At 32.1% G+C, this 27,438-nt stretch overlaps 2 protein-coding genes across 2 annotated transcripts in view; one reads left to right on the plus strand and one right to left on the minus strand.

Moving 5' to 3' along the window:
* Positions 1-27,438, plus strand: part of LOC122401826 (calcium/calmodulin-dependent 3',5'-cyclic nucleotide phosphodiesterase 1-like) — a 442,112-nt gene that overhangs the window by 359,317 nt on the left and 55,357 nt on the right. The gene's annotated exons all lie outside the window — the stretch shown is intronic.
* LOC122401827 (alpha-glucosidase-like) lies at positions 6,827-25,962 on the minus strand. Its single transcript, XM_043404207.1, has 8 exons — positions 25,808-25,962; positions 22,364-22,701; positions 20,008-20,133; positions 14,728-15,141; positions 13,013-13,268; positions 11,794-11,989; positions 11,495-11,635; positions 6,827-7,356 (listed from the first exon to the last, which is right to left on the minus strand). Exons 1-8 carry the CDS (start codon positions 25,959-25,961, stop codon positions 7,164-7,166), a joined length of 1,818 nt encoding a protein of 605 aa, XP_043260142.1. The 5' UTR covers position 25,962; the 3' UTR covers positions 6,827-7,163.

Consider the following 27,438-nt stretch of genomic DNA (forward strand, 5'->3'; position numbering starts at 1 on the left):
AATGCAGCATTACTATTATGAATGTCAGGTGGCTGCGGCGTTGTCGATAAGAACCATTTTCTAGATCATCAATAGGGCGTTTAGAATTGGCGTCGAAGTTCACGATCTTCCGCGTGCATCGGGAGAAACATGTGTAGGTCATTAATACGTATACAGGTAATTGTTAGGTCATTTATCAGACATTTCTACGATATATTGCTAATAAATGACCTTACATTAATTTTTTAGCGAACTCAAAATTCTGAGTGATGGTTTAGATAATTTTAATTATTTTCTAACCTCAAGATTTCATTTTATTTTTGTTTCCTTTATTTTCAGTAATTAGAATATTATTTTTGAGTTTTATATTTTCGAATAATTAAACTTTAATCAATCCAATTAATAACCTCAAGATTTCATTTAATTTTTGTTTCCTTTATTTTCAATAATTACAATATTATTTTTGAGTTTCACATTTTCGAATAATTAAACTTTAATCAATCCAAATAGATTTGATAAATATATTCGTTTTCCAACGAACTCAAAATGCTGGATAGTAGTTCAGATAATTTTAATTATTTTCTAACCTCAAGATTTCATTTTATTTTTGTTTCCTTTATTTTCAATAATTAGAATATTATTTTTGAGCTTCACATTTTCGAATAATTAAACTTTAATCAATCGAAATAGATTTTATAAATATATTCGTTATTTGCAAAATTTATATAAATTGTTTTTAATTGTATCTTGGAAAAAATTAAATTTTAGATAAAGAAATCATGATAAGAATGTACATGATCAATAAGAAACAATAAGAACTGAAATTTTCAATGAAATTTTATTATAAGCGTTGTTTCACACATAAATTATTATAGAAATAATTTTATTTGGATAGTAGTTTAGTTAATTTTAATTATTTTCTAACCTCAAGATTTCATTTAATTTTTTATTCCTCTGATATTCTTTATTTTCAATAATTAAAATATTATTTTTGAGTTTTATATTTTCGAATAATTAAACCTTAATTCATCCAATTAAATAATTTTATTTGGATAGTAGTTTAGATAATTTTAATTATTTTCTAACCTCAAAATTCGATTTAATTTCTGCTTCCTCTGGTATTCTTTATATTCAATAATTACAATATTATTTTTGAGCTTTACATTTTCGAATAATTAAACTTTAATCAATCCAAATAGATTTTATAAATATATTCGTTATTTGCAAAATTTATATGAAATGTTTTTAATTGTATCTTGGAAAAAATTAAATTTTAAATAAAGAAATCATGATAAGAATTAGATTTTATAAATATATTCGTTATTTGCAAAAATTATATATATTATTTTTAATTGTATCTTGGAAAAAATTAAATTTTAGATAAAGAAATCATGATACTAATATATGATCAATAAGAAACACTAAGAACTGAAATTTTCAATTATAAATGAAATTTTATTATAAGCGTTGTTTCACACATAAATTATTACTATTATAAATAATTATTATTTTCAAATAAAATAGTATTATTGAAGTCTCCCTTAATTTCCATTGTTTCTTTAAGACTTAGCAGCCATTTTCTCAAAGTAAACTCTTGGTGGAGCAGAATGAGGAGGCAGTTGATTAAATGCTGCCATTTTTGTAAGGCCTTATGGATTTCTTCTTCCTGATGCGCAAGAGGTCACGCTGCTTTTAAAAAGTACAATTCTACATCAGGGAAACCTTCAATATTTTCACGATTGTTTGGCCTCGTTCGAAGTCTCAATTCCATCGTGCAATTCATCAACGAATGCATTATCGTCGATTGTACATATTATGTAATTTAAAAACAATATGTTAATGGTACTAGAAAAAGATGAGAAGAGTTTTATGTGTAATGCTCTGAAAAAATCAAATCTGTTTTTCCTGCATTTTCTTGTAGCTGAGGGGTGGAAAATATCCGTCAATTTTCTCTGGAAAATAGACCAGTTGTATTTGAAATGCTCAATTTTGAAACAATTTTCAATCGAAATTACTGGAATTGATTTGTTGAAGAATCAATTTGGTTCAAACGTTATTAATAATTTTAAAAATAGCAAATCTTGCTTATAATACTTTGCTTTATAAAATCAATGTTCTGCCAGGTTCTTTGAGAAAAATGTACAAGCTCCAAAAATAACGAAAATTCTATTTAATTAATAAAAATCGCAATTTTAAAAAAATAATATTTTATTGCAAGCAGAAGAAGGAAATTTGTTCGAAATCCGAAAAGAGCAAAAGAAAAATGAAAAGTACACTTAATGGGAAACTGAACAAACCCAAAATCGATCGTTGATTGAAAGAAATTGGTGCCAGAATCAAAAATTTAAGAATTTATGGAATTTTTATTGATCTTAAAATGTTGGATTTTATCAAATTACACATTTTTAGCTCTTTTTCTCCATCTATTCTGATTAGTAACTATTTGTATCGATAAATTAAATCACTTCTGCATTTACATCGATTTTATTGATCTTAAAATGTTGGATTTTATCAAATCTTTGCATTTTGAGCTCTTTTTCTCCATCTATTCTGATTAGTAACTATTTGTATCGATAAATTAAATCACTTCTGCATTTACATCGATTTTATTGATCTTAAAATGTTGGATTTTATCAAATCTTTGCATTTTGAGCTCTTTTTCTCCATCTATTCTGATTAGTAACAGTTTGTATCGATAAATTAAATTACTTCTGCATTTACGAATAACATTTATCATTTACTGTGTAATCATTTACTGTAAAATTTATTCTATAAATACATGCCACGTATGAGTTTGAATCACAAATATAGTAATTGCAGAAGGAAGTGACTCTGTCTTTTAGCAATGATTATAATTACAATGGCGCAGTTCTCACCAATTTCAGCGGCCTTGATGCACGATGGTGGGGGAAATTCACTGAATGTTCTGGAGTGAATTACTTACAATTAGTGATCAAAATAAACGTGACACTTGTAAGTAATTATACAGGGTGTTCGGCCACCTATAGTAAAAATTTTAATGAGCGATAGTAGAGGCCAAAGTAAGTCGAAAATCAAGAATACCAATTTGTTGATGGAAGCTTCGTTAAAAAGTTATTAACAATTAAATTCAAAAATTTCAAATCGTTCTGGAAAAATTATTTTCGTTTGCGGGGGTCAACTACAATCATTTTTGGCGAGTACACATACCTCCGAAATCCTATCTACTTTCGAGAAAAAAAATCGAGTAGGTGTTGAAATTTTTCGGCGAAAAAAAATTTTTCAAATCGTTTTAAAAAAATTATTTTCGGTTGCGGGGATCAATTACAATCATTTTTTATCATTACACATACCTCCGAAATCGTACGCACTTTCGAGAAAAAAATTCCTTACTGAAAATCCAATCAGGTGCCTAAATTTTTCAACGGAGAAAAAAAATTGCAAATCGTTGTGGAAAAATTATTTTCGGTTGCGGGGGTCAATTACAATCGGTTTTTGTCATTAGACATACCCACGAAATCCTGCCCACTTTCGAGAAAAAAAATAGAGAATGTGTGAAATTATTCGAGAAAATTAAAAAATTGCAAATCGTTGTGGAAAAATTATTTTCGGTTGTAGGGTTCAATTACAGTCATTTTTGGTGAATAGACATACGCCCGAAATCTTGCGCATTTTCGAGAAAAAAATTCAGTAAGGGCGGCACTTTAAACGTTAATAACTTTTTAACGAAGCTTCCACCAACAAATTGGTATTCTTGATTTTCGTCTTATTTTGGCCTCTACTATCGCTCATTAAAATTTTTGCTAGAGGTGGCCGAACACCCTGTATACATTTCCGGCGTCATCGTCGATTTTTACGACCGTGAAACTTGTATTGGAGGGAGTAAATGAATATTAATTTGTAAAACACACTTATTAATAAATAATCCAAGTTGCAATGTATACAGACACTGTCATAGGTGTAAACGAAAAAGAAAATAAGAGATAATTGTAACTCATTTAAAATTAAAAATTGTCTATTTATCGTGATTCTCTTGAAAAATGGAATAAGACCAACTTGGATATTAATTTGTAAAATACACTTATTAATAAATAATCGAAGTTGTAATGTATACTATAAAATTATTTGTACCAAATAAATATTGCAAATTACAAGAATATCGATATAAATTTTTTTGATCATTGAGAAACCAAATAATATATTCTTCTGAAGATTTTGCATTGCCATAGGTGCAAACGAAAAAGAAAATGAGAGATATTGTAACTCATTTGAAATTAAAAATTGTCCATTACCAAAATAAATAGCTAGTATCAGTGCAAATAAATTATTTGTACCAAATAAATATTGCAAATTACAGAATATCGATATAAATTTTTTGTGATCATTGAGAAACTAAATAATATATTCTTCTGAAGATTTTGCATTGTCAAAGACAGCTAATTTTTTCATTTCTGAAAATTGTAATAAATTTCATATATAATTTATTAAATTTTAAATATTCATTGCCTCAAAGATACATCATATTTCCAATGAGACAGCTAAAATTTGACCAAAATTTAGCAACTCATATCAAACTTTATTAAAATTGTAATTAAATATAACCATTTTTAAAGGATATTTTGCAAGCCTTGTCTAACAATATCTTCAACGTCGTATAATTATTAATAATCAAAAGGCTGGTTATCTTGCAAACGCGTATGCAAATTATACGTGCACTAAATAAATTACTAGACGTTGCCTGGGATATGAAAACTACAATTTGTATTCATACCATCATACCTAATTAGCGTAGATAGCTGTGTGCTTCGCATTGTTCGTTCCAAGTGTATTTCCTTCAAAAAAAATTAATGAAAGTATCTCGAATGGTGGATTCAACTTGAATTAAACGTACATACGTGTGTTATGTGTATTATTTTCAGATTCCATAATAAAGAAACTTATTATTAGACTGCGGATCTTTATGCAAATTCATATTTTTATTAATAGAATTAATGAGCAGCTTCGTATATGATTGTCTCAACCCTTAAATATAATAATTCGTATCTTACTTTAAGTGTTTCTTATATTTTTGCATATTAAGTGCATTCTGTAGTTTCTTGAGAATTAAAATTCCCCATAAATGCATAAACATCCGCAGTCTACTTATTATACTTACGTGTAAATGATAGCTCTGGCCAAAAATCATACAAAGTTGTCAGTGTGAGAAACTTTCCAAATGGAAATTCAACACTTTACCGACCGATAGCCTATTAATCGACTGTTTTACCGGCCAACGCTTACCGACCGATAGCCTATTAATCAACTGTTTTATCGGTCGACGTTTACCGACCGATAGCCGATTAATCAACCGCTACCGGTCGGTAAAGTGTTAATCTAACATAAAGTATGCTACTGAATGACATCAAAATGAAAAAAAATGGCTAAAATTTTAACCCTGTAATTTATTTTCTTTTTATAGCAAAGTGAACTTTTGAAAAAATCACTTTGCTTGAAAGGCATTTAATTATGGTTTTACTTAGGTATCATGAGACAAAATTACCTCGTCAGTTTTCATAAATTTATATTCGCGATATGAAATGAATTCATTCGTACGAATCGGTATCGAACAATACAATATGAAAATTGAACAATGGTATTAAAAAACGCGCGATGGCGTCATTAATTTTGTCGAGTACAGCTCTATTTTCGTGGAAATCCAATAAACCGAAAACCATCTCTCTTTTCATATTTTCGTGGCAGAGATCTCGCTGGAATCTGCGAAATCGAGCCAGTGTGGTCTTCCGGTTAAAGCCAGGCTTAACTGTACGGCTTACGGGGTCGAGTTAAAATTGAACGAGATTAATCGGAGGTTTAATGTAACACCTTTCGAGATGCAGATCCCTTGCTCAATGGGACACACGAATTCTGCGATTACAAACAGAACAGTTAGTTGATCTACATATAATATGAAATACTAACCCTTTGAAAATTGTCATTTCAGAGCGCAAACATTAAAAGAATGCAGAAAATCAAGAATATCAATTTCTTCGTTAAAAAGTTATTAAAAAATGAAACTACAAAATTTCAAATCGTTCTGAAAAAATTATTCTCGGTAGTGGGAGTCGATTACAATCATTTTTGATGAATAGACATACCCCCGAAATCCTACGCAATTTCGAGAAAAAAATTATTTAACGAAAATATAATGTCTGACCATGAATGAATGATTCCCCTTAAATTTCATGTCATAAATCGTTCTGAAAAAATTATTTTCTGTTGCAGGGGTTAATTATAATTATTTTTGGTGAATAGACTTAACCCCGAATTCCTAAGCACTTTCGAGAAAAAAATTTTGAATGGTAGACTTTTTCGGCTAGATTGAATAATTTCAAATCATTTTAGAAAAATTATTTTTGTTTGCAGGGGTCGATTGCAATCATTTTTGGTGAATAGACATAACCCCGAATTCCTATGCACTTTCGAGAAAAAAATTTAGTAAGGTAGACTTTTTTGGGTAAATTAAAAAATTTCAAATCGTTCTAAAAAAATTATTTGTAGTTACAGGGGTCGATTGCAATCATTTTTGGTGAATTGACATACCCCCGAATTCCTAGCCATTTTTGAGAAAAATATTCTTCAGTAAGTGGGCAAAGTTGACAAAATTGAAAACTTTCAAATAATTTTAGAAAAATTATTTTTGATTGCAGGGGTCAATTACAACCATTTTTAATGAATAGTCATACCTCCGAATTCCTAGCCATTTTCGAGAGAAAAATTCAGCAAGTGGGCAAATTTGTTGACAAAATTGAAAACCTTCGAATCGTTTTAGAAAAATCATTCACTGGGTATTAATAAAGAATTAACATCGTTTGTGAAGAAATATTATTTATCGAAATTATGAATGGTATAAATATATAAGCATCAATTCTGAATGAAGTGGATCATTGCAATAGAAAAATGTAATATCACACGTCAGAAATTATTTTTTACAGTTATTTGTTCTTACAGCTGTTATACGCGTGTTTGAAAAGACACTTATAAAGAGGATACTTATAAATATAGTAGTATATGAGTAGTATGAAAAATGCATGTGTGGAATAGGAGCAAGTCATGAGTAATTGTGAAGTATGGTCTCATGTGTTACGAGCTTTCTCGTCCTATTCAATTTAAAAATCATGTTTACGAATGCACGATGGATTCACAGTAATTGAATTAAATTAGGACAATTAAACATTTGCTAATTTTTTGGTCCATTCGTCACGAACGATATTAACTTTGCCAAAAGTGTAAGATATGACAGAATGGGATTCAGATACTATCGTTTCGTCCTTGCGTCCGTCGCAGCTCGAGCCCTTATTGCTGAGGTAAATTGCTATTCCTGATGAAGGGAGTTTTATCTTTTTATACATCGCCAGAGTCCTATATAAACAAACAAACAAATTATATCGAGCATTCAACCGAAGAGTATCATATAAGTTCAAAAATTCAAGAAATTTAGCTCGAAGTTACATTTTAGAATTGTTGAGAAGCAATTTTCAGCAATTTTATAGACAAACAAACAAATTATATCAAGCATCAACCGAAGTGTATCATATAAGTTGAAAAATTCAGGAAATTTAGCTCGAAGTTACATTTTAGAATTGTTGAGAAGCAATTTTTAGCAATTTTATAGACAATCAAACAAATTATATCAAGCATTCAACCGAAGCGTGTCATATAAGTTGAAAAATTCAAGAAATTTAGCTCGAAGTTACATTTTAGAATTGTTGAGAAGCAATTTTCAGCAATTTTATAGACAAACAAACAAATTATATCAAGCATCAACCGAAGTGTATCATATAAGTTTAAAAATTCAAGAAATTTAGCTCGAAGTTACATTTTAGAATTGTTGAGAAGCAATTTTTAGCAATTTTATAGACAAACAAACAAATTATATCAAGCATCAACCGAAGAGTATCATATAAGTTCAAAAATTCAAGAAATTTAGCTCGAAGTTACATTTTAGAATTGTTGAGAAGCAATTTTTAGCAATTTTATATACAAACAAACAAATTATATCAAGCATCAACCGAAGTGTATCATATAAATTCAAAAATTCAAGAAATTTAGCTCGAAGTTACATTTTAGAATTGTTGAGAAGCAATTTTTAGCAATTTTATAGACAAACAAACAAATTGTATCAAGCATTCAACCGAAGAGTATCATATAAGTTCAAAAATTCATGAAATTTAGCTCGAAGTTACATTTTAGAATTGTTGAGAAGCAATTTTCAGCAATTTTATAGACAAACAAACAAATTATATCAAGCATCAACCGAAGAGTATCATATAAGTTCAAAAATTCAAGAAATTTAGCTCGAAGTTACATTTTAGAATTGTTGAGAAGCAATTTTTAGCAATTTTATAGACAATCAAACAAATTATATCAAGCATTCAACCAAAGTGTATCATATAAGTTCAAAAATTCATGAAATTTAGCTCGAAGTTACATTTTAGAATTGTTGAGAAGCAATTTTCAGCAATTTTATAGACAAACAAACAAATTATATCAAGCATTCAACCAAAGTGTATCATATAAGTTCAAAAATTCATGAAATTTAGCTCGAAGTTACATTTTAGAATTGTTGAGAAGCAATTTTCAGCAATTTTATAGACAAACAAACAAATTATATCAAGCATTCAACCGAAGCGTGTCATATAAGTTGAAAAATTCAAGAAATTTAGCTCGAAGTTACATTTTAGAATTGTTGAGAAGCAATTTTCAGCAATTTTATAGACAAACAAACAAATTATATCAAGCATTCAACCGAAGCGTGTCATATAAGTTGAAAAATTCAAGAAATTTAGCTCGAAGTTACATTTTAGAATTGTTGAGAAGCAATTTTCAGCAATTTTATAGACAAACAAACAAATTATATCAAGCATCAACCGAAGTGTATCATATAAGTTGAAAAATTCAGGAAATTTAGCTCGAAGTTACATTTTAGAATGGTTGAGAAGCAATTTTCAGCAATTTTATAGACAAACAAACAAATTATATCAAGCATCAACCGAAGTGTATCATATAAGTTCAAAAATTCAAGAAATTTAGTTCGTAGTTACATTTTAGAATTGTTGAGAAGCAATTTTCAGCAATTTTATAGACAAACAAACAAATTATATCAAGCATCAACCGAAGTGTATCATATAAATTCAAAAATTCAAGAAATTTAGCTCGAAGTTACATTTTAGAATTGTTGAGAAGCAATTTTTAGCAATTTTATAGACAAACAAACAAATTATATCAAGCATTCAACCGAAGTGTATCATATAAGTTGAAAAATTCAGGAAATTTAGCTCGAAGTTACATTTTAGAATTGTTGAGAAGGAATGTTTAGCAATATTATAGACAAACAAACAAATTGTATCAAGCATTCAACCGAAGTGTGTCATATAAGTTAAAAAATTCAAGGAATTTAGCTCGAAGTTACATTTTAGAATTGTTGAGAAGCAATTTTCAGCAATTTTATAGACAAACAAACAAATTATATCAAGCATCAACCGAAGTGTATCATATAAGTTTAAAAATTCAAGAAATTTAGCTCGAAGTTACATTTTAGAATTGTTGAGAAGCAATTTTTAGCAATTTTATAGACAAACAAACAAATTATATCAAGCATCAACCGAAGAGTATCATATAAGTTCAAAAATTCAAGAAATTTAGCTCGAAGTTACATTTTAGAATTGTTGAGAAGCAATTTTTAGCAATTTTATATACAAACAAACAAATTATATCAAGCATCAACCGAAGTGTATCATATAAATTCAAAAATTCAAGAAATTTAGCTCGAAGTTACATTTTAGAATTGTTGAGAAGCAATTTTCAGCAATTTTATAGACAAACAAACAAATTGTATCAAGCATTCAACCGAAGAGTATCATATAAGTTCAAAAATTCATGAAATTTAGCTCGAAGTTACATTTTAGAATTGTTGAGAAGCAATTTTCAGCAATTTTATAGACAAACAAACAAATTATATCAAGCATCAACCGAAGAGTATCATATAAGTTCAAAAATTCAAGAAATTTAGCTCGAAGTTACATTTTAGAATTGTTGAGAAGCAATTTTTAGCAATTTTATATACAAACAAACAAATTATATCAAGCATCAACCGAAGTGTATCATATAAATTCAAAAATTCAAGAAATTTAGCTCGAAGTTACATTTTAGAATTGTTGAGAAGCAATTTTCAGCAATTTTATAGACAAACAAACAAATTATATCAAGCATTCAACCGAAGCGTGTCATATAAGTTGAAAAATTCAAGAAATTTAGCTCGAAGTTACATTTTAGAATTGTTGAGAAGCAATTTTTAGCAATTTTATAGACAAACAAACAAATTATATCAAGCATTCAACCGAAGCGTGTCATATAAGTTGAAACATCAAGAAATTTAGCTCGAAGTTACATTTTAGAATTGTTGAGAAGCAATTTTTAGCAATTTTATAGACAAACAAACAAATTATATCAAGCATTCAACCGAAGTGTATCATATAAGTTGAAAAATTCAGGAAATTTAGCTCGAAGTTACATTTTAGAATTGTTGAGAAGCAATTTTTAGCAATTTTATAGACAAACAAACAAATTATATCAAGCATTCAACCAAAGTGTATCATATAAATTCAAAAATTCATGAAATTTAGCTCGAAGTTACATTTTAGAATTGTTGAGAAGCAATTTTCAGCAATTTTATAGACAAACAAACAAATTATACCAATAAAAAGCAATTTTTAGCAATCGAAATTTTCCCAACCACTGATACAACTGATACAACTCGTATTTCTTTAAAAAAAAATCGAAAAAAGGGTTCAAGATTATAATACTCGTAAAAATAGGCAATGATAGACAATATAGGTTGCTGATTAACCCCTTAACGCTCATATTTTTCGTATTAATGATCATGTCTCTTTATTGGATTTGTTCCTAAGCTACATTAAAATACAAAATAATGTTATATCTAACCTATAATTTGACTTAAACCGTTAGATTAAACAAATATCGTTTCTCAAAGCAGACAGACTCGAGCATGAACGTTAAGGGGTTAAATCTCAACGCAGATAATCAGACAAAAACAAATGGTTATTTCAAATTGTACAATTTCTGTGAGTTTCAATCTCATTTCGACATAAAGTTAAGACTTAATAAAGTTGAATAACCTCGAAAGTGAGGCCAAAATAAACAAAATACCCTAAAAAACTGGCCTCTGTAGGTAAATATGTAAATTTTCTGTGCTACGTCGAGATTGATTGCTTTTTACCTATTTTTTTGCCTATTTTTGGGAGAATTTCATGTTACTAAATTCTTCGAACATTATTTTTGTATCGTCCTGTATAGTTTCGTGCAGTTACTCATGCAACGCGACGCGAGTTTATTTTTCTTCCCGCGACAGCAACATGACTCTGGAAAAGTATGCAGAAAAGCATGTTTCCACAACATAATTGCGCCGATTTATCACGGGGCTGGCATGGTTTATTACACGAACGAAATTCCATTACAGGCTTTGCAGAAAAATACTCACTTTGGTATCGAATCAGTCACGGGAGTGGCGTAATAGAGATTCCATTGTCTCGATAAGTTATCGAACACTGATAAGTCCACCGTCTCTTCCTCTTTTCCAAGATTCATTATTGCGTAAACAGATCCATCGTTCAAGGTTTCCCTGAAACAACAAAATAACGGAAAATAACAGAATTTTTCCGTTTCGATTCATAATTGACTATCGGTGGAATATTTATACTTAATAATAAGTAATTGATTGGCGGTTCAACAGACAAATTGATGGCGTTCGTTACGATTTATTCGAAGTCATCGTCTTACCTGGCAAACGATAAAACATTCTCGTTCAGTAGCTTCGTGGTAAGGTTTCCATTTTGAACAATCGGTGATTTCTTCAGCTTCGAAACTGCTTCGTAGAAACTGTAGTAAGAGTTAGGGTCTCCCTTCTCTGTGGCCAGATTCACGGTTTTGTAATTCCCGTTAACCGGAAGCCAGGTTTTCGAGCTTGTGGAGAATCCTGGAACATCAAAATTGTCGATTTACAGTTTTAATAATAATATAAAAGTTAGAATCATAGTTGCAAATTCAAATGACTGATGGAGCTCGAAATAATGGTAATTTATAATTTGTCTTCAGGTAAAATTAATTTAAATAATTCTCGGTATTTCACATTAATACAGGAATGAATTATAAACAGAATTAAAAGAAACTTTTAAACAGAAAAGTATTATACATTGTTAAATTGATTCTTGATAGCAAATTGCATTTTATGTGCTATTTATTTATATAAGTATGAGACACATTCTGTTAGAAATTTTTGACACATTTTACACACAAAACGATAAGTTTGAAAATCAATTATTGCATCCAAAATTGCAAAAGACAATGTACCATTAAGAAGACTATACAGTCAAATAATAGATACTTGCAGTTATTATTTTAATAACATTCTTCTAATTTCTTCTTCACAGAGACAGGAAAAATCATAGATTTAAAGAATGATTGACTCTAAGGAAATCTTCATTTTTAAAGCTTAGATATAAAAATGGCGCTTAAATCAATCACAAAGGAAGTCTAGACTTGCATCTATTTCCTTCAAACTAATTATGAAAGAAGACTTTATTTTGGAGCCATTTAATTAGCCCATTAAAACTAGTTTTTTATACAGTTTCCATATACATATTCCTGGCCACTTTTCTTCCCCAATTTTCCATAGACATGTATCAATAAATCTGAGTCTCAGGATGAAACTTAATTTTATCGACACATTCTGATCAGATTCTCGGAATGAATCCTCAAGAATATTGTATTTCAAGCGTTTGTAATGCAAACATAGTCATTAAAGTGTCCCCAACACTATCCAAATCACGTTCGCCCTAATTGTGGATTTCCTTTGTCCACAGAGTGCAGAGTACCCACTTTGCGCGAGCAGTGTTCGACACAACCGCGATTCTCTCGTTCCGTTTCGCCTGATCTAAATATGCAAATGTGTCTCCGACAAGCTCAGCGGGCGGGATCCTGTCAAACGGTGAAAACTCACCTGCGGAGACTGTGTTGTCCCATTGGAATGGGGTCCTGGCAGGATCCCTGGAGTTGGTTTCGTAGCGTTCTTTGCCGGCGTTGCATCCCTGCGGGTCTTTTGTGTCCTCCCACGAGATCCACGTGTCCTTCATGCCGATCTCCTCGCCGTTGTACGTCACGCTGATGCCTGGCAGTAAAAGCGTCATCAGGGTAACGGCGCGAGCTCGTTCCGCACCGAATCGAGTTACCAGCCTTGATTTATCGTGATTCCCAGCCTGCATAAAGAATTTCCGCGTTCGTTCGTTGTACGGAAACAATTTCATGCTAGCTCCGCGTTTTCTCTCTCGATATTTATTAGTTTTACCGCCAACGCGAGAGAGAAGCGATTTTCCAGTGCAAAATTGTACAGTAGAACACGAGTGTGTGTTTACATTTCATTTGACTACACCATTTGCTATTTCATCGTTCTGGAAAAATTATTTTCGGTTGTGGGGGCCAATTACAATAATTCTTGGTGAATAGGCCTACCTCCGAAATCCTAACCATTTTCGAGAAAAAAATTCGAGAATGTATGAAGTTTTTCGACAAAATTCAAAAATTTCAAAACCGTTCTGGAAAAATTATTTTCGATTACGGGGATTAATTACAATAATTTTTGGTGACTAGACCTATCCCCGAAATCCTAACCATTTTCGAGAAAAAAATTCGAGAATGTGTGAAATTTTACGACAAGATTAAAAAATTTCAAATCGTTCTGAAAAAATTATTTTTAGTTACAGGGTTTAATTGCAATTATATTTGGTCATTACTCGTATCATCGAATTCCTATCCACTTTCGAGAAAAAAATTCGAGAATGTATGAAGTTTTTCGACAAAATTCAAAAATTTCAAAACCGTTCTGGAAAAATTATTTTCGATTACGGGGATTAATTACAATAATTTTTGGTGACTAGACCTATCCCCGAAATCCTAACCATTTTCGAGAAAAAAATTCGAGAATGTGTGAAATTTTACGACAAAATTAAAAAATTTCAAATCGTTCTGAAAAAATTATTTTTAGTTACAGGGTTTAATTGCAATTATATTTGGTCATTACTCGTATCATCGAAATCCTATCCACTTTCGAGAAAAAAATTCGAGAATGTATGAAGTTTTTCGACAAAATTCAAAAATTTCAAAACCGTTCTGGAAAAATTATTTTCGATTACGGGGATTAATTACAATAATTTTTGGTGACTAGACCTATCCCCGAAATCCTAACCATTTTCGAGAAAAAAATTCGAGAATATATGAAATATTTCAACAAAATTAAAAAACTTCAAATCTTTCTAAAAAAAATATTTTCAGTTGAAGGGGTCAATTATAATCAATTTTGGTCAATAGACATACCCCCGAAATCCTACCCACTTTCGAGAAAAAAATTCAGTATGATCGGAACTTTAAACGTTAATAACTTTTTAACAAAGGCTCCATAAATAAATTAGTATTTTTGATTTTCGTCTTATTTTGACCTCTAGAATCTCCCATTAAAAGTTTTCATAGGGTTGACTGAACACCCTGTATAATACATATTATAAAGCTTTTATGTTTCTTGACAAATAAAAATTCGAAATTTTGACAAAAAATTTAGTTACTGATTAAATTACGTTTACTTTAATCTGCCTTCAAATAACTGACACCAAACGAAATTTGTGAATGTATCCTCTAAAAATTTAGAAATTCGTTTGCACCTACCACCCAATTAGCTGCATTGCCATGCGGCATATTCGACATCCATTTACTGATCAGATTATTGAAATCCGAAGCCGTCGAATCTTGATTCACGTCCGTGATCATTCCAAAATTGAAAGGGAAGTGTGCACCGGACACGTAATACTTCATTGTCATCGACGTATTTGCATAAGCTTCGACCATCATGATTTTGCTCGAGTTCGTATACTCGTCGAGGACCCCTCTCCAACCTTGCACGATCTCGTACGTACGCGGCTGATCGGTCGTGTATATTTTCTGCGTGTACGTGTAATTTTTAGGGTCGCTGGTTCGTCCTGTCAATGGTTCGTCCAAATATCGGACGTCTTCGGAAATGAAAGGCACAGCGTCGATTCTGAAGCCATCCACGCCTTTGTTCAACCAAAATCTCAGTACATTCTGCAAAACAATGGTGATCATTGCATGTACTTTGACAATTTTAACATTAGTTTCATCAGTTTGATACACACCGAAGCTTTTAATATTAGACATATATATTCTAATGAAAAACGATCCTCGATATACAATTGTACCCGTTGATCTAAACAACGTATGAGACGAATGAACGTCGTGCAAAAATGTCATAACGTTGACATATCATTTTTCAACGTGTAAATGGGAATTTTTTGATGACGATTTATTCCAATCTTCGATGTTTCGTTAAATTCAAACATTCTCTTGACGAAGATTAGCCCTTTGATTTAAGAAGAGAGAAACAAGGAATACCAATACCAGAAAATTCATATAATTAATATACCATCCTCTTAAGCAAGAAAGGTGCTCATTAATCTTAATGGATGAGAATTGCTACGAGTTTTTTACGTCATCTTTTATTCGATTCCTTAATATATAAGCAATCAATAGAACCAATATGCAAGGATTCGTTCGAACAATGAAATTTCATTTTATTTATTTACATAAGTAAAAAATACATGTGTTGTGCTAATTTTATATGAGACGAACAAAACAAAATTTTCACAACATTTACAAATTTTCGAATCTTCTAATTTTCTAATTTGTTCATTTTTAAATTTACCATTTCTACACACTATACAAATACGAGGGCTGAAAGTTGGAGGAATTTTAAGCCGACTAATATTTTATAATAAATATTGATTTAATATACAGTGTGTTACACGAACTCTGTACTGTCTCTGTCCACTTGAATATCTTCCAAAATGTTACATACATATGGAAGTTGTGGGGTTCAAAGTACATTTTCAAGAAATTTAAGTGGACAGAGTTCGTGAGTCACGCTGTAGCCGAGTATGTTTATAGCACGTCGAATGGCACGCAGGCCGAGTATATCTAATAATTTTTGCACACGGACTTCCCCTGATAACAATGCACACTGTTATCCGAATAAAAGTTTCGCTATCGGCGCTACTACTTGCACAAGCGTGATAATCTGTTAAGACGACTGCAAGCAACGAGATAGCGCGATCAGATAACGCGGCTCTCATCCAGGCTGGGGAAATTTAATCAGAGTCAAGCAGGTTTAAGCGGAATTATAATAGTCAGCTTCGTCTCCAATATAACTTGTCATCGACATGATTCGATGGGATTGTCTGCCGGTGCCTAATTTTGCCCAGGAGGAGCCACGAGCGGAATTAGGGGTTCGTTGCCAGGCTGATGGTAATTCGATTCTGGTGAAAATTCTGTGTCCTGAAACTGGGACCCGATTGAATCTACTCGATATACTTACACTGACGAGACGTGCACGTGTACTCTTCGAAAATTGAAAGCAACTTTAATTAACCAGTTAAGTGTGTTTGACGACTATATCCTAAATAATTTTAAGATCATTGACACGTGACTTATAAGTAGACTGCGGATATTCATGCAAGTTCATATTTTTATTAATAAAATTATTGAAATTGGAGCTTTGTAGAGGGTTGTCTCAACCCCTAGACATAATAATTCGTATCTTACTTGAAGTATTTCTTATATTTTTGCATGTTAAATGCATTCTGTAGTTTTTTTGAGGATTAAAATTTCCCATAAATGCATAAACGTCCGCAGTCTACTTATAAGTATACCTTACGTAAATCTAATAATTTGAAAAGAGTAACAGGCTATTTCGATGGAATATTAATACGATGACTATAGTTTCATCGATTAGATCTCCAATTACGATAGTATTCGAAATAGTTCTTATCTCTAGAGCCAATTGTTACACCATCGTGACTCAATGTTGTGATTATACGTCGAAATTGGTAGCAATGCCAATCAGTGTGGTGAACGAAGAAACTTTTCTATGATAAATTACGATCGTTATCGTAACACTTACAGGTTATCTGGAGGATTTGTAAAAGGTGATTCATAGAAAGCGTTGCAAAATGTTGCTAGCGTTGAATATAAATGAAATAGACGATGACGTGGAAATTTATATTCGTTCTTTTAATGTCTAGAGTCAGTCGTGTTGGAAGATTTAATACTTTTGCATGGAATTTCATTTTTTTTGATAGCAATATATAATAGACCTAACCCAGACCTAACCCAGACCTAAATTAGACCTAACCCAGACCTAACCCAGACCTAAATTAGACCTAACCCAGACCTAACCCAGATCTAACCCAGATCTAACCCAGACCTAACCCAGACCTAACCCAGACCTAATTCAGGCCTAATCCAGACCTAATCCAGACCTAAATTAGACCTAATCCAGACCTAACCCAGACCTAACCCAGATCTAACTTAAATATTCACAGTAGAAAGTTTCATTAAATATTTATCTTAATGTGAAACAATAATTTAAAGCTACATTTTACTGGTCTCAAAGTAAATTTTTTGTGCAATCTTTTAGCATAGAAACTCCTTTTTTGAGAACAAAGTTGTAATTCTATGGAACATATTGAAGCAAGCATAACTTTGTGGGTAAATTCATTACGTAAATATAATACAAAATGCTGCTAAACACATTTATCCATCTTGGTTTTGTTTTAGAAGTACAAGGTATTTTGTATTTCAATAACCAGACCTAATTCAGGCCTAATCCAGACCTAACCCAGACCTAATTCAGGCCTAATCCAGACCTAACCCAGGCCTAATTCAGGCCTAATCCAGACCTAACCCAGACCTAATTCAGGCCTAATCCAGACCTAACCCAGACCTAATTCAGGCCTAATCCAGACCTAACCCAGATCTAATCTAGATCTAATCCAGACCTAACCCAGACCTAATTCAGGCCTAATCCAGACCTAACCCAGACCTAATTCAGGCCTAATCCAGACCTAACCCAGATCTAATCTAGATCTAATCCAGACCTAACCCAGACCTAATTCAGGCCTAATCCAGACCTAACCCAGATCTAACTCAGACCTAATTCAGGCCTAATCCAGACCTAACCCAGACCTAATTCAGGCCTAATCCAGACCTAACCCAGACCTAACCCAGACCTAACCCAGACCTAATTCAGGCCTAATCCAGACCTAACCCAGACCTAATTCAGGCCTAATCCAGACCTAACCCAGACCTAATTCAGGCCTAATCCAGACTTAACCCAGATCTAACTCAGGCCTAATCCAGACCTAACCCAGACCTAATTCAGGCCTAATCCAGACCTAACCCAGACCTAATTCAGGCCTAATCCAGACCTAACCCAGATCTAACTCAGACCTAATCCAGACCTAACCCAGATCTAACTCAGACCTAATTCAGGCCTAATCCAGACCTAACCCAGACCTAACCCAGACCTAAATTAGACCTAAATTAGACCTAACCCAGACCTAACCCAGACCTAATTCAGGCCTAATCCAGACCTAACCCAGACCTAATTCAGGCCTAATCCAGACTTAACCCAGATCTAACTCAGGCCTAATCCAGACCTAACCCAGACCTAATTCAGGCCTAATCCAGACCTAACCCAGACCTAATTCAGGCCTAATCCAGACCTAACCCAGACCTAATTCAGGCCTAATCCAGACCTAACCCAGATCTAATCTAGATCTAATCCAGACCTAACCCAGACCTAATTCAGGCCTAATCCAGACCTAACCCAGACCTAATTCAGGCCTAATCCAGACCTAACCCAGATCTAATCTAGATCTAATCCAGACCTAACCCAGACCTAATTCAGGCCTAATCCAGACCTAACCCAGATCTAACTCAGACCTAATTCAGGCCTAATCCAGACCTAACCCAGACCTAATTCAGGCCTAATCCAGACCTAACCCAGACCTAACCCAGACCTAACCCAGACCTAATTCAGGCCTAATCCAGACCTAACCCAGACCTAATTCAGGCCTAATCCAGACCTAACCCAGACCTAATTCAGGCCTAATCCAGACTTAACCCAGATCTAACTCAGGCCTAATCCAGACCTAACCCAGACCTAATTCAGGCCTAATCCAGACCTAACCCAGACCTAATTCAGGCCTAATCCAGACCTAACCCAGATCTAACTCAGACCTAATCCAGACCTAACCCAGATCTAACTCAGACCTAATTCAGGCCTAATCCAGACCTAACCCAGACCTAACCCAGACCTAAATTAGACCTAAATTAGACCTAACCCAGATCTAATCCAGATCTAACCCAGACCTAACCCAAACCTATTTCTTCGATCAATATATTGATAAATTAACGTATCAACTGGCTTTTTAGATCTCTGAACAAATAAAATCTTAACATATTTACGATCAGAGCTAAAAAATTACATCGACTTGATCTATTATTTATTAGAATTTTAAATCTTTTTGTAATATGAATGAAATAGAATGTTTAGAAATGGATTCTCATCTTTTTAAGTATGCAATAAAATTGTTTGCAACACGTTGTTTACATTGCAGCTATGTTTTTCCATTAAAAGGTATTTTTAATAATTCTCCAACTATGCAAAACATGAAAAACAAACTTCAAAATGATGCTTCGTGTTTACAGGAAGTCTGGCCAAAAATGTTCAAATGATATCTCGTTTAAAAAATAAACGAGAATGTAATTGGTTCCAACGAAACATGAAATATGAAACTTATGAATATGAAAACATTTAAAACGTATTACAGCTTGCATAGTGTTTAAAATGCGTGTTCTGAAATTGAAACGTACGATGCGAAATTCCGTTTAAATTTATGCATTTTTAGTAGAGCATGAGGCTTAAAATTTATACGGTTCGCGAGTTACGATATTAAAATGGACAGAATCTCTGCTTAATAATCCGAGTCCTGCGTGAAATTTATCTCGCTTTTGTTAGAGTAATCCAATAATCGGATATCCTGGTTTCGAACAAAGTCACACGCATAATTACGATTATTCCAAAGCACCTACCTGCATTTCTTGTACAACGCCTTCGTTATTGTAATTCAAATCTGGCTGTTCCGGTGCAAATTGGTGAAGGTAATACGCCTGGCGCTCATCTCGCCATGTCCAAGCTGGACCTCCAAACACGCTCACCTGTGAGCAAAAAAATTAAATGAAATTGTTAAAAATATGTAGTAAAAGTTACTTTTTGTTTTGTGTGGTTGGTTACAGTGCTGTGTGTCCCCTTTCTTATGTATTTCAGGTGTCGAGATTCGAGTGTGTGTGTGTGTGCTCACGAGGATGGTAAAATGAGCTTCGAGTTATCACAGTTTTTTGTTTGTTACCTTTATTTAATAATAGAGAAATTTTCATATATCCAGTGAAAATTATCAATAATTGAATATGATTTAAAATTAAATACTATAAATTGACTATTTATTTGTCCAAATTAATAAACAAATATTGAACAAATTGAGCTTATTTTCTTTAATTATAACAGAAACAGTTGCATGTATTATTAGAGGCACCAAAGTAAACGATCATAGTATTGTTCAACGTTTGTTAAAAGTAATATACACATATAGTTATATTAATGATAATCTAAATTGTGATTAGAAAATATTCAGTTTTGTATCGAATAAAATGTCATAATTTTTTCAAATTCTGCAAATCGAACTACCTTTAAACAAAAGTACTATACAGGGTGTTCGTCCACCCCTGGGAAAAATTTTAATGGGAGATTTTAGAAACCAAAATAAAAGTTATATCGAATATTTTCGGTAAATAATTTTTTTCTCGAAAGTGCGTAGGATTTCAGGGGTGTATCTATTCACCAAAAATAATTGTAATTGATCCCTGTAATAGAAAATAATTTTTCCAAAAAGATTAGAAATTTTCTAATTTTGTCAACTTTCTGAATTTTTTTTCTCGAAAGTGCGTAGGATTTCGGCGGTGTGACTATTCACCAAAAATGATTGTAATTGACCCCTGTAATAGAAAATAATTTTTTCAGAAAGATTTGAAATTTTTTAATTTTGTCGATTTTGTCAACTTTCTGAATTTTTTTTCTCGATAGTGCGTAGGATTTCAGGGGTGTATCTATTGACCAAAATTGATTGTAATTGACCCCTGCAATCGAAAATAATTTTTCCAGAAAGATTAGAAATTTTCTAATTTTGTCAACTTTCTGAATTTTTTTCTTGAAAGTACTTAGGATTTCAGGGGTGTATCTATTGACAACAAATGATTGCAATTGACCCCTGCAATCGAAAATAATTTTTTCAGAACGATTCGAAACACATGAAATTTCAGGGGAATCATTCATTCATGATCAGACATCATATTTTCGGTAGGGAATTTTTTTCTCGAAAATGGATAGGATTTCGGGGGTATGTCTATTCACCAAAAATAATTGTGATTCACCCCTGCAACTAAATATAATTTTTTTAATATGATTTGAAATTTTTTAATTTCGTCTAAACATTTCGGTACCTTCTCGAATTTTTTTCTCGAAAGTGTGTAGAAACTCGAGGATATGTGTAATCACCAAAAATGCTTGTAATTGATCCCCGCAATTAAAAATAATTTTTTCAGAATGATTTGAAATTTTTTTTTTCCGTGGAAAAGTTTCACACGTTCTCGAATTTTTTTCTAGAAAGTGGGCAGGATTTCGGGGATATGTCTATTCACCAAAAATTATTGTAATTGACCTCTGCAACTAAAAATAATTTTTTCAGAATGATTTGAAATTTTTTATTTAATTTTTTAACGAAGAAATTGATATTCTTCATTTTCGTCTTATTTTGGCTTGTACAATCTCCCATTAAAATTTTTTCCAGAGATGGTCGAACACCCTGTATTATAATGCATAGAATTACGATAGAATCTATACCAGTTATTGTTTATGCAAAATACTAGACTTTCTAGAGTCCAATTTTGATGGGTTTTTATGGTTTTTTTTAAATATACGTCGAATTTTTTGTATTTTAAATCAGTATGCTTCGAATCACTATTTTTGAATGTATTAATCGATTCAACTCTCCATTCCCAACCAAGAAGTACTGCATTATTTATAACGAAAAGCTATTTGTTTAAAAACTATTTCAATCGAATAATTTAAAAGCTTCAATATTTACGTTTAAATATCCTTTAAACTAACTATTTTTCACCATAAATGAATTAATAGTTTTTCATAGAAAATGGCTGGTTACATCGAACGGTGCATTAAAAAACATATGATTCTATTTTAAAAAGCATTAATAATCTTCTTGCGAAGGAAATAATTATAGCAGATTATGCACCCCTCAAAAAACTATTTAATTTTGCTCTCAAATATTTCCACAAATATGATATCGATTTAATATAAAAATCAAATTAAACTCACCCAGTTATTTGGTGGAGCAAAATAGCCATTTTCAGTCATTGTTCCGTTTTGCCATACATAAAAATCATTGTAGGGTTCGATGTTTTGCAAACTCTTCTGGAACCATTCGTGCTTGTCCGAGGAATGATTTGGAACGAAATCTACGATCACCTTCAAAGATTTCGCGTGTGCAACCGCCACCAACTTCTCGAAATCCTCCATCGTCCCGAAAACGGGATCGATGCTTTCGAAATCGGAAATATCGTAACCGAAATCAACCATCGGACTGGGATAAATGGGGGACAGCCAAAAAGCATCGACGTTCGATTCGGACAGGTGATCCAACTTGCTCGTGATACCTGGAACCGAAGAAAAATTGATTATTCGGTGAAGGATCGATCTCTATGATCGGCCATTATTCCTTCGATTTCTGTGGTTAAATAAATACAAACACTTTGGTACCCCATTTAAAAAATACAACTCTTCCAATTGATTCTACCAAATTATTTCCTTATATTTATTCCTGTATTTTTAATTATTATTTTACTGCAAAGTTTTTAATTTCTAATATCAAAGGACAATTCATGGAGAACATTACAAGATATTTTTTAATTAATTTATTTAGTAGATCTAGCAGAACAAAGAAATTTTGCCCATGGACCTTCTTACTGATATCTTTAATATTTTAAATATCATATAATATCTTTAATATCTTAAAACTTGCAAATAGCAAATATTATTATGAATTATCTATTTGTTCCATTCAGGGACTCATCTCCATTGCTAGAAAAACAAATTACTTCAAATCCATTCTCCTAAATCCGGTTAAAGGAACTCTCTATTAAATATGGGGTCTGTTAAAAAATTCTGAAATTAATTTATAGATTAAAAATGAATAGGAAGTATTAAAAAATTAATATGTAACTATAAATTATTTGTTTAACAAGGAATGATTATACAGTAAAATTACATGGTTTCGTAGGCGTTATTAGATGATTTATTAATTTTTTTTGTTGACGTTTCCAAGATTTGAAGATCAATTTCATTTTTTTGAAAAAAAACTAGTATAATACTTTGGTTGACCTTGATTGATGTTCAATCATAGCTTGCTTCGTAACATTTAAGACCATAAAACATGTACACAGTATAGTAATTTAAAGAGTACAATTCCAATGTTTTTGCATATCTAGATATCTATTATTTTTAATATTGATATACCATTAAAACTTCTATCTTTTGCTAAAATAATAAAACATTAAAAGAATTTTCATTAGGAAAAGAATTCATTGTGCACCTAATGACACTCGAAATCATGCAAATTTTGTATATAACAGTGCTTCGTAAAATGCAGAAATTACAAACTATTTACTATAAATAATTTTTATCGTGTAAGGTACATAATTAACGTTCGTTTAAAATGATGTAGTAAAATTGTTAGTATGGCAAATATTCGTGTATAAAAAATCTTTATTTTTGAAAAGATTTAAACTGGATATTTAAAAATAAGATTATAAGAACGTTTTAGAAACATACAGGGTGCTCGGCCACCTCTAGCAAAAATTTTAATGAGCGATAGTAGAGGCCAAAATAAGACGAAAATCAAGAATACCAATTTGTTGGTGGAAGCTTCGTTAAAAAGTTATTAACGTTTAAAGTGCCGCCCTTACTGAATTTTTTTCTCGAAAATGCGCAAGATTTCGGGGGTATGTCTATTCACCAAAAATGACTGTAATTGAACCCTACAACCGAAAATAATTTTTCCACAACGATTTGCAATTTTTTAATTTTCTCGAATAATTTTCACACCTTCTCTATTTTTTTTCTCGAAATTGGGCAGGATTTCGTGGGTATGTCTAATGACAAAAACTGATTGTAATTGACCCCCGCGACCGAAAATAATTTTTCCACAACGATTTGCAATTTTTTTTCTCCGTTGAAAAATTTAGGCACCTGATTGGATTTTCAGTAAGGAATTTTTTTCTCGAAAGTCCGTACAATTTCGGAGGTATGCGTAATGATAAAAAATGATTGTAATCGATCCCCGCAACCGAAAATAATTTTTTTAGAACGATTTGAAAAATTTCTTTTCGCCGAAAAATTTCAGCACCTACTCGATTTTTTTTCTCGAAAGTAGATAGGATTTCGGAGGTATGTGTACTCACCAAAAATGATTGCAGTTGACCCCCGCAACCGAAAATAATTTTTCCAGAACGATTTGAAATTTTTGAATTTAATTGTTAATAACTTTTTAACGAAGCTTCCATCAACAAATTAGTATTCTTGATTTTCGTCTTATTTTGGCCTCTACTATCGCTCATTAAAATTTTTGCTAGAGGTGGCCGAACACCCTGTATATTGTATCTTAATTTGTATTTTCTAAGCCAGGCACGCCAGTATTCGATTATTTATGTACATCAGTGTATATGTATGTGTATATTTATAGTGTTGAAGAAGTGAAAAATCATTTATATCACATTCAGTTTGAGAAAACAACTATTTAAATTGCTTTCAAAGAGTTCATTAGTAGAAATGCAAGTGTCACTAATATTGATAAAAGTACCATGTTGTCTAAATTGTATTTAACTTTATAATTGATAAAATTGATTTTTAAACAAGTTATTGTAATTTAGAATTCGTTGTTATACTTCGTTCTTGCAATGAACATATGTTTCGAACTGTTGAATGTCTTTTTCCCTAGTTTTATGCTAAAATTAGGAATGTGTAAGTTAGACACTAATGGTGATTATGGTCTAAGCTTAAATCATGAACTGCTGGCCCAGTTTGGCAATGCCAGAACATTGAATCTCAGAATTAATCGAATTTCACATTCGTGGTTCTGGCATTAGAAGAATAATTTGGAATAATCGAAGTCAACATCAACAAAATGTAGAAACATCATCTCAACTTTATCTCGTTTTTTATGGTGAACGAAATTTCCATGTTTAACACGTTCACTGCCAGATTTTAGACAATTCTAAGCTACATAACTTAAAATTTGTGTCAGTATTTATGCTCGTAACCTTATTAAAATTCACAAATTCCATTCAAATTTATTTCCCTCGACATAAGCAGTCAACTTCCGGTTCTTATTCTCAGCCAACTATTAATATTGCCTTCTTTCTCGATATATCAATTTTTACACCGTTAATAACTTCATGGAACACGGTGGATTCGTTCATTTCGAAAAGCAATTAACCTTAGAAAAGGGTGTAGCCGAATGAGGGGGTCAAATGTGGCCCCAAAACCGAATTGAACGAATGACGTGTCATTCGATAGGCTATCCAAAAAAAACCATGTGTATTAATATCGTTAATTTCGTGCAATATGGACGTCGAATAAAAAAAGGAAAAGAAAATTCTAGTATAAAATCTGTCGCCTTTAAGTTAAAATTCATCCTCTTTAAGATCATATACGGTGTAAAATTGTTGAAAATATGAACTCCAGAGAAGACACGTGACCCCATACCTGCCAAATCGCCCACGCCATCCCCGTCGCTGTCCTTAAAGCTCCTAGGATAAATCTGATAAAGCGACATCGTCCTCCACCAGTCCCTGTTGCCCTGATCGCTGCCAGCGACCATGGACAATGATATTACACAAAACACTATTACGGCCTTCATGTTTCCTAAACACACAGAATGTTGAATATGAAATTAGTTGCTTAATCGCGTGACTTTGGGCTTAGGTTTGCGATTGCAACGATTCAAAGTCGCTGAATAAATTTGAACCTCACGGTTGCAATTTTACCGAGGGGGGAGGGGAGGGGGGGGGTGGGGGTGGGGGACGAAAGTAATGGGGGAAAAAATTGCTTTTAACGAGTTTTAACTCCCGAGAAATCGAAATCGCGATGATCTACGGTCGCCATTCGAGTAATTACGAGACGTTTCGTCGCTCCAAGTGTCGCAACGCGTTATTAATTTGGATATCAGTCCGGTTACCTGGCGGCTCTAACATCAACTGCTGCGAAATCTAACGGCAGCTTCCTCCTTTTATAGCCGCGTTGTGTAATTCGAGCGACGCGAGGTCTGAGGTCTTGATGTCTCTATGCGGACGCGGATCGATCTTTATCAAACTCTCCCGATTTGTTATTCGAGAGTATATTCTCTTATCGAGGTATTTTGTTCGGGAACTGGCTCGACTGATAATCGAGCTGCAAATATTCCATGGATTGATTTGATCGAGGAGGATACACTTTTATCGAGCCTTCGAGTGTTTCGTATTCTGATGCAAACGCTGGAATGTTGCACGTTTTTATCATTCAAGGCGCTAATGATGAACAAAATTCTGGTAGATCGTAGTATAATGAGAGCTTAAGAGGTAGAACAAGATTGCGTTAACCCTTTGCACTCCTATGTCGAGTTATTTAAAAAACAAATCAAAAAGATATCATGCACTGGAAAATTAGAAAATACAGCAGTAAATGAAACAGATTTTTAATCGAATTTGCTTGTGTTCCTCTGTTTGTTCAAATTGTCCTATTTTTTAGTTAACGTAAACTTCAAATAAAACACTTAAAAGCGTCTGGAAAATTCTGGCGTGGCTTGAATCGAGTTTTTATCCGATAATTCTTGCGATTCTACGTTTTCCCAAGCGTTCCTTTTCACTGACATTTAATATCGCTACAACTGAACCATCTGAACCAATATTATTGTGTATTATAATATTATAATATGTATATAATATTAGTATGTTTTCACAATCTTTCGATGACTATTTTCTTATTGAAGAAATATAGCAACAAATGTAAAAAATACTTTTTATAGAATTTCATTTTAATTTTTCCAAAAATGCAATTGTTCACGTATTTATAATTTGTAACACACTAAATATTAAACACAATAAATTCAGATTCAATTATTCAAGTCTACAACTAAAACGCTGTATTGGAAGCTGTGAAAATTGATTCACAATTTCTAATAGGAAAAATCGTGTGTTTCGACTTTAAAAGTTCAAGATTCAATTATTTAAAAAAATAAAAAAATAAATATAAAAATATTCGTAAGCTTTAACAATCTTTCGATGACTATTTTCTTCTTATCGAAGAAATATAGCAAGAAATGTAAAAAAATTTCATTTTAATTTTTCCAAAAATGCAAT

Source organism: Colletes gigas, unplaced genomic scaffold, assembly GCF_013123115.1.
Source record: "Colletes gigas isolate AHSC1104 unplaced genomic scaffold, ASM1312311v1 Colletes_gigas_Sc00029, whole genome shotgun sequence".
Classification (NCBI taxonomy): Eukaryota; Metazoa; Arthropoda; class Insecta; order Hymenoptera; family Colletidae; genus Colletes; species Colletes gigas.

Excerpts from the sequence above, each read along its gene's own strand:
- LOC122401827 (XM_043404207.1), bottom strand. The coding sequence starts at position 25,961 with ATGAAGGCCGTAATAGTGTTTTGTGTAATATCATTGTCCATGGTCGCT. Across the intron at positions 20,134-22,363 it reads TTGCTCCACCAAATAACTGG|GTGAGCGTGTTTGGAGGTCC; the intron begins GTGAGTTTAATT and ends TTTTGCTCACAG. Across the intron at positions 15,142-20,007 it reads GCGTTGTACAAGAAATGCAG|AATGTACTGAGATTTTGGTT; the intron begins GTAGGTGCTTTG and ends ATTGTTTTGCAG.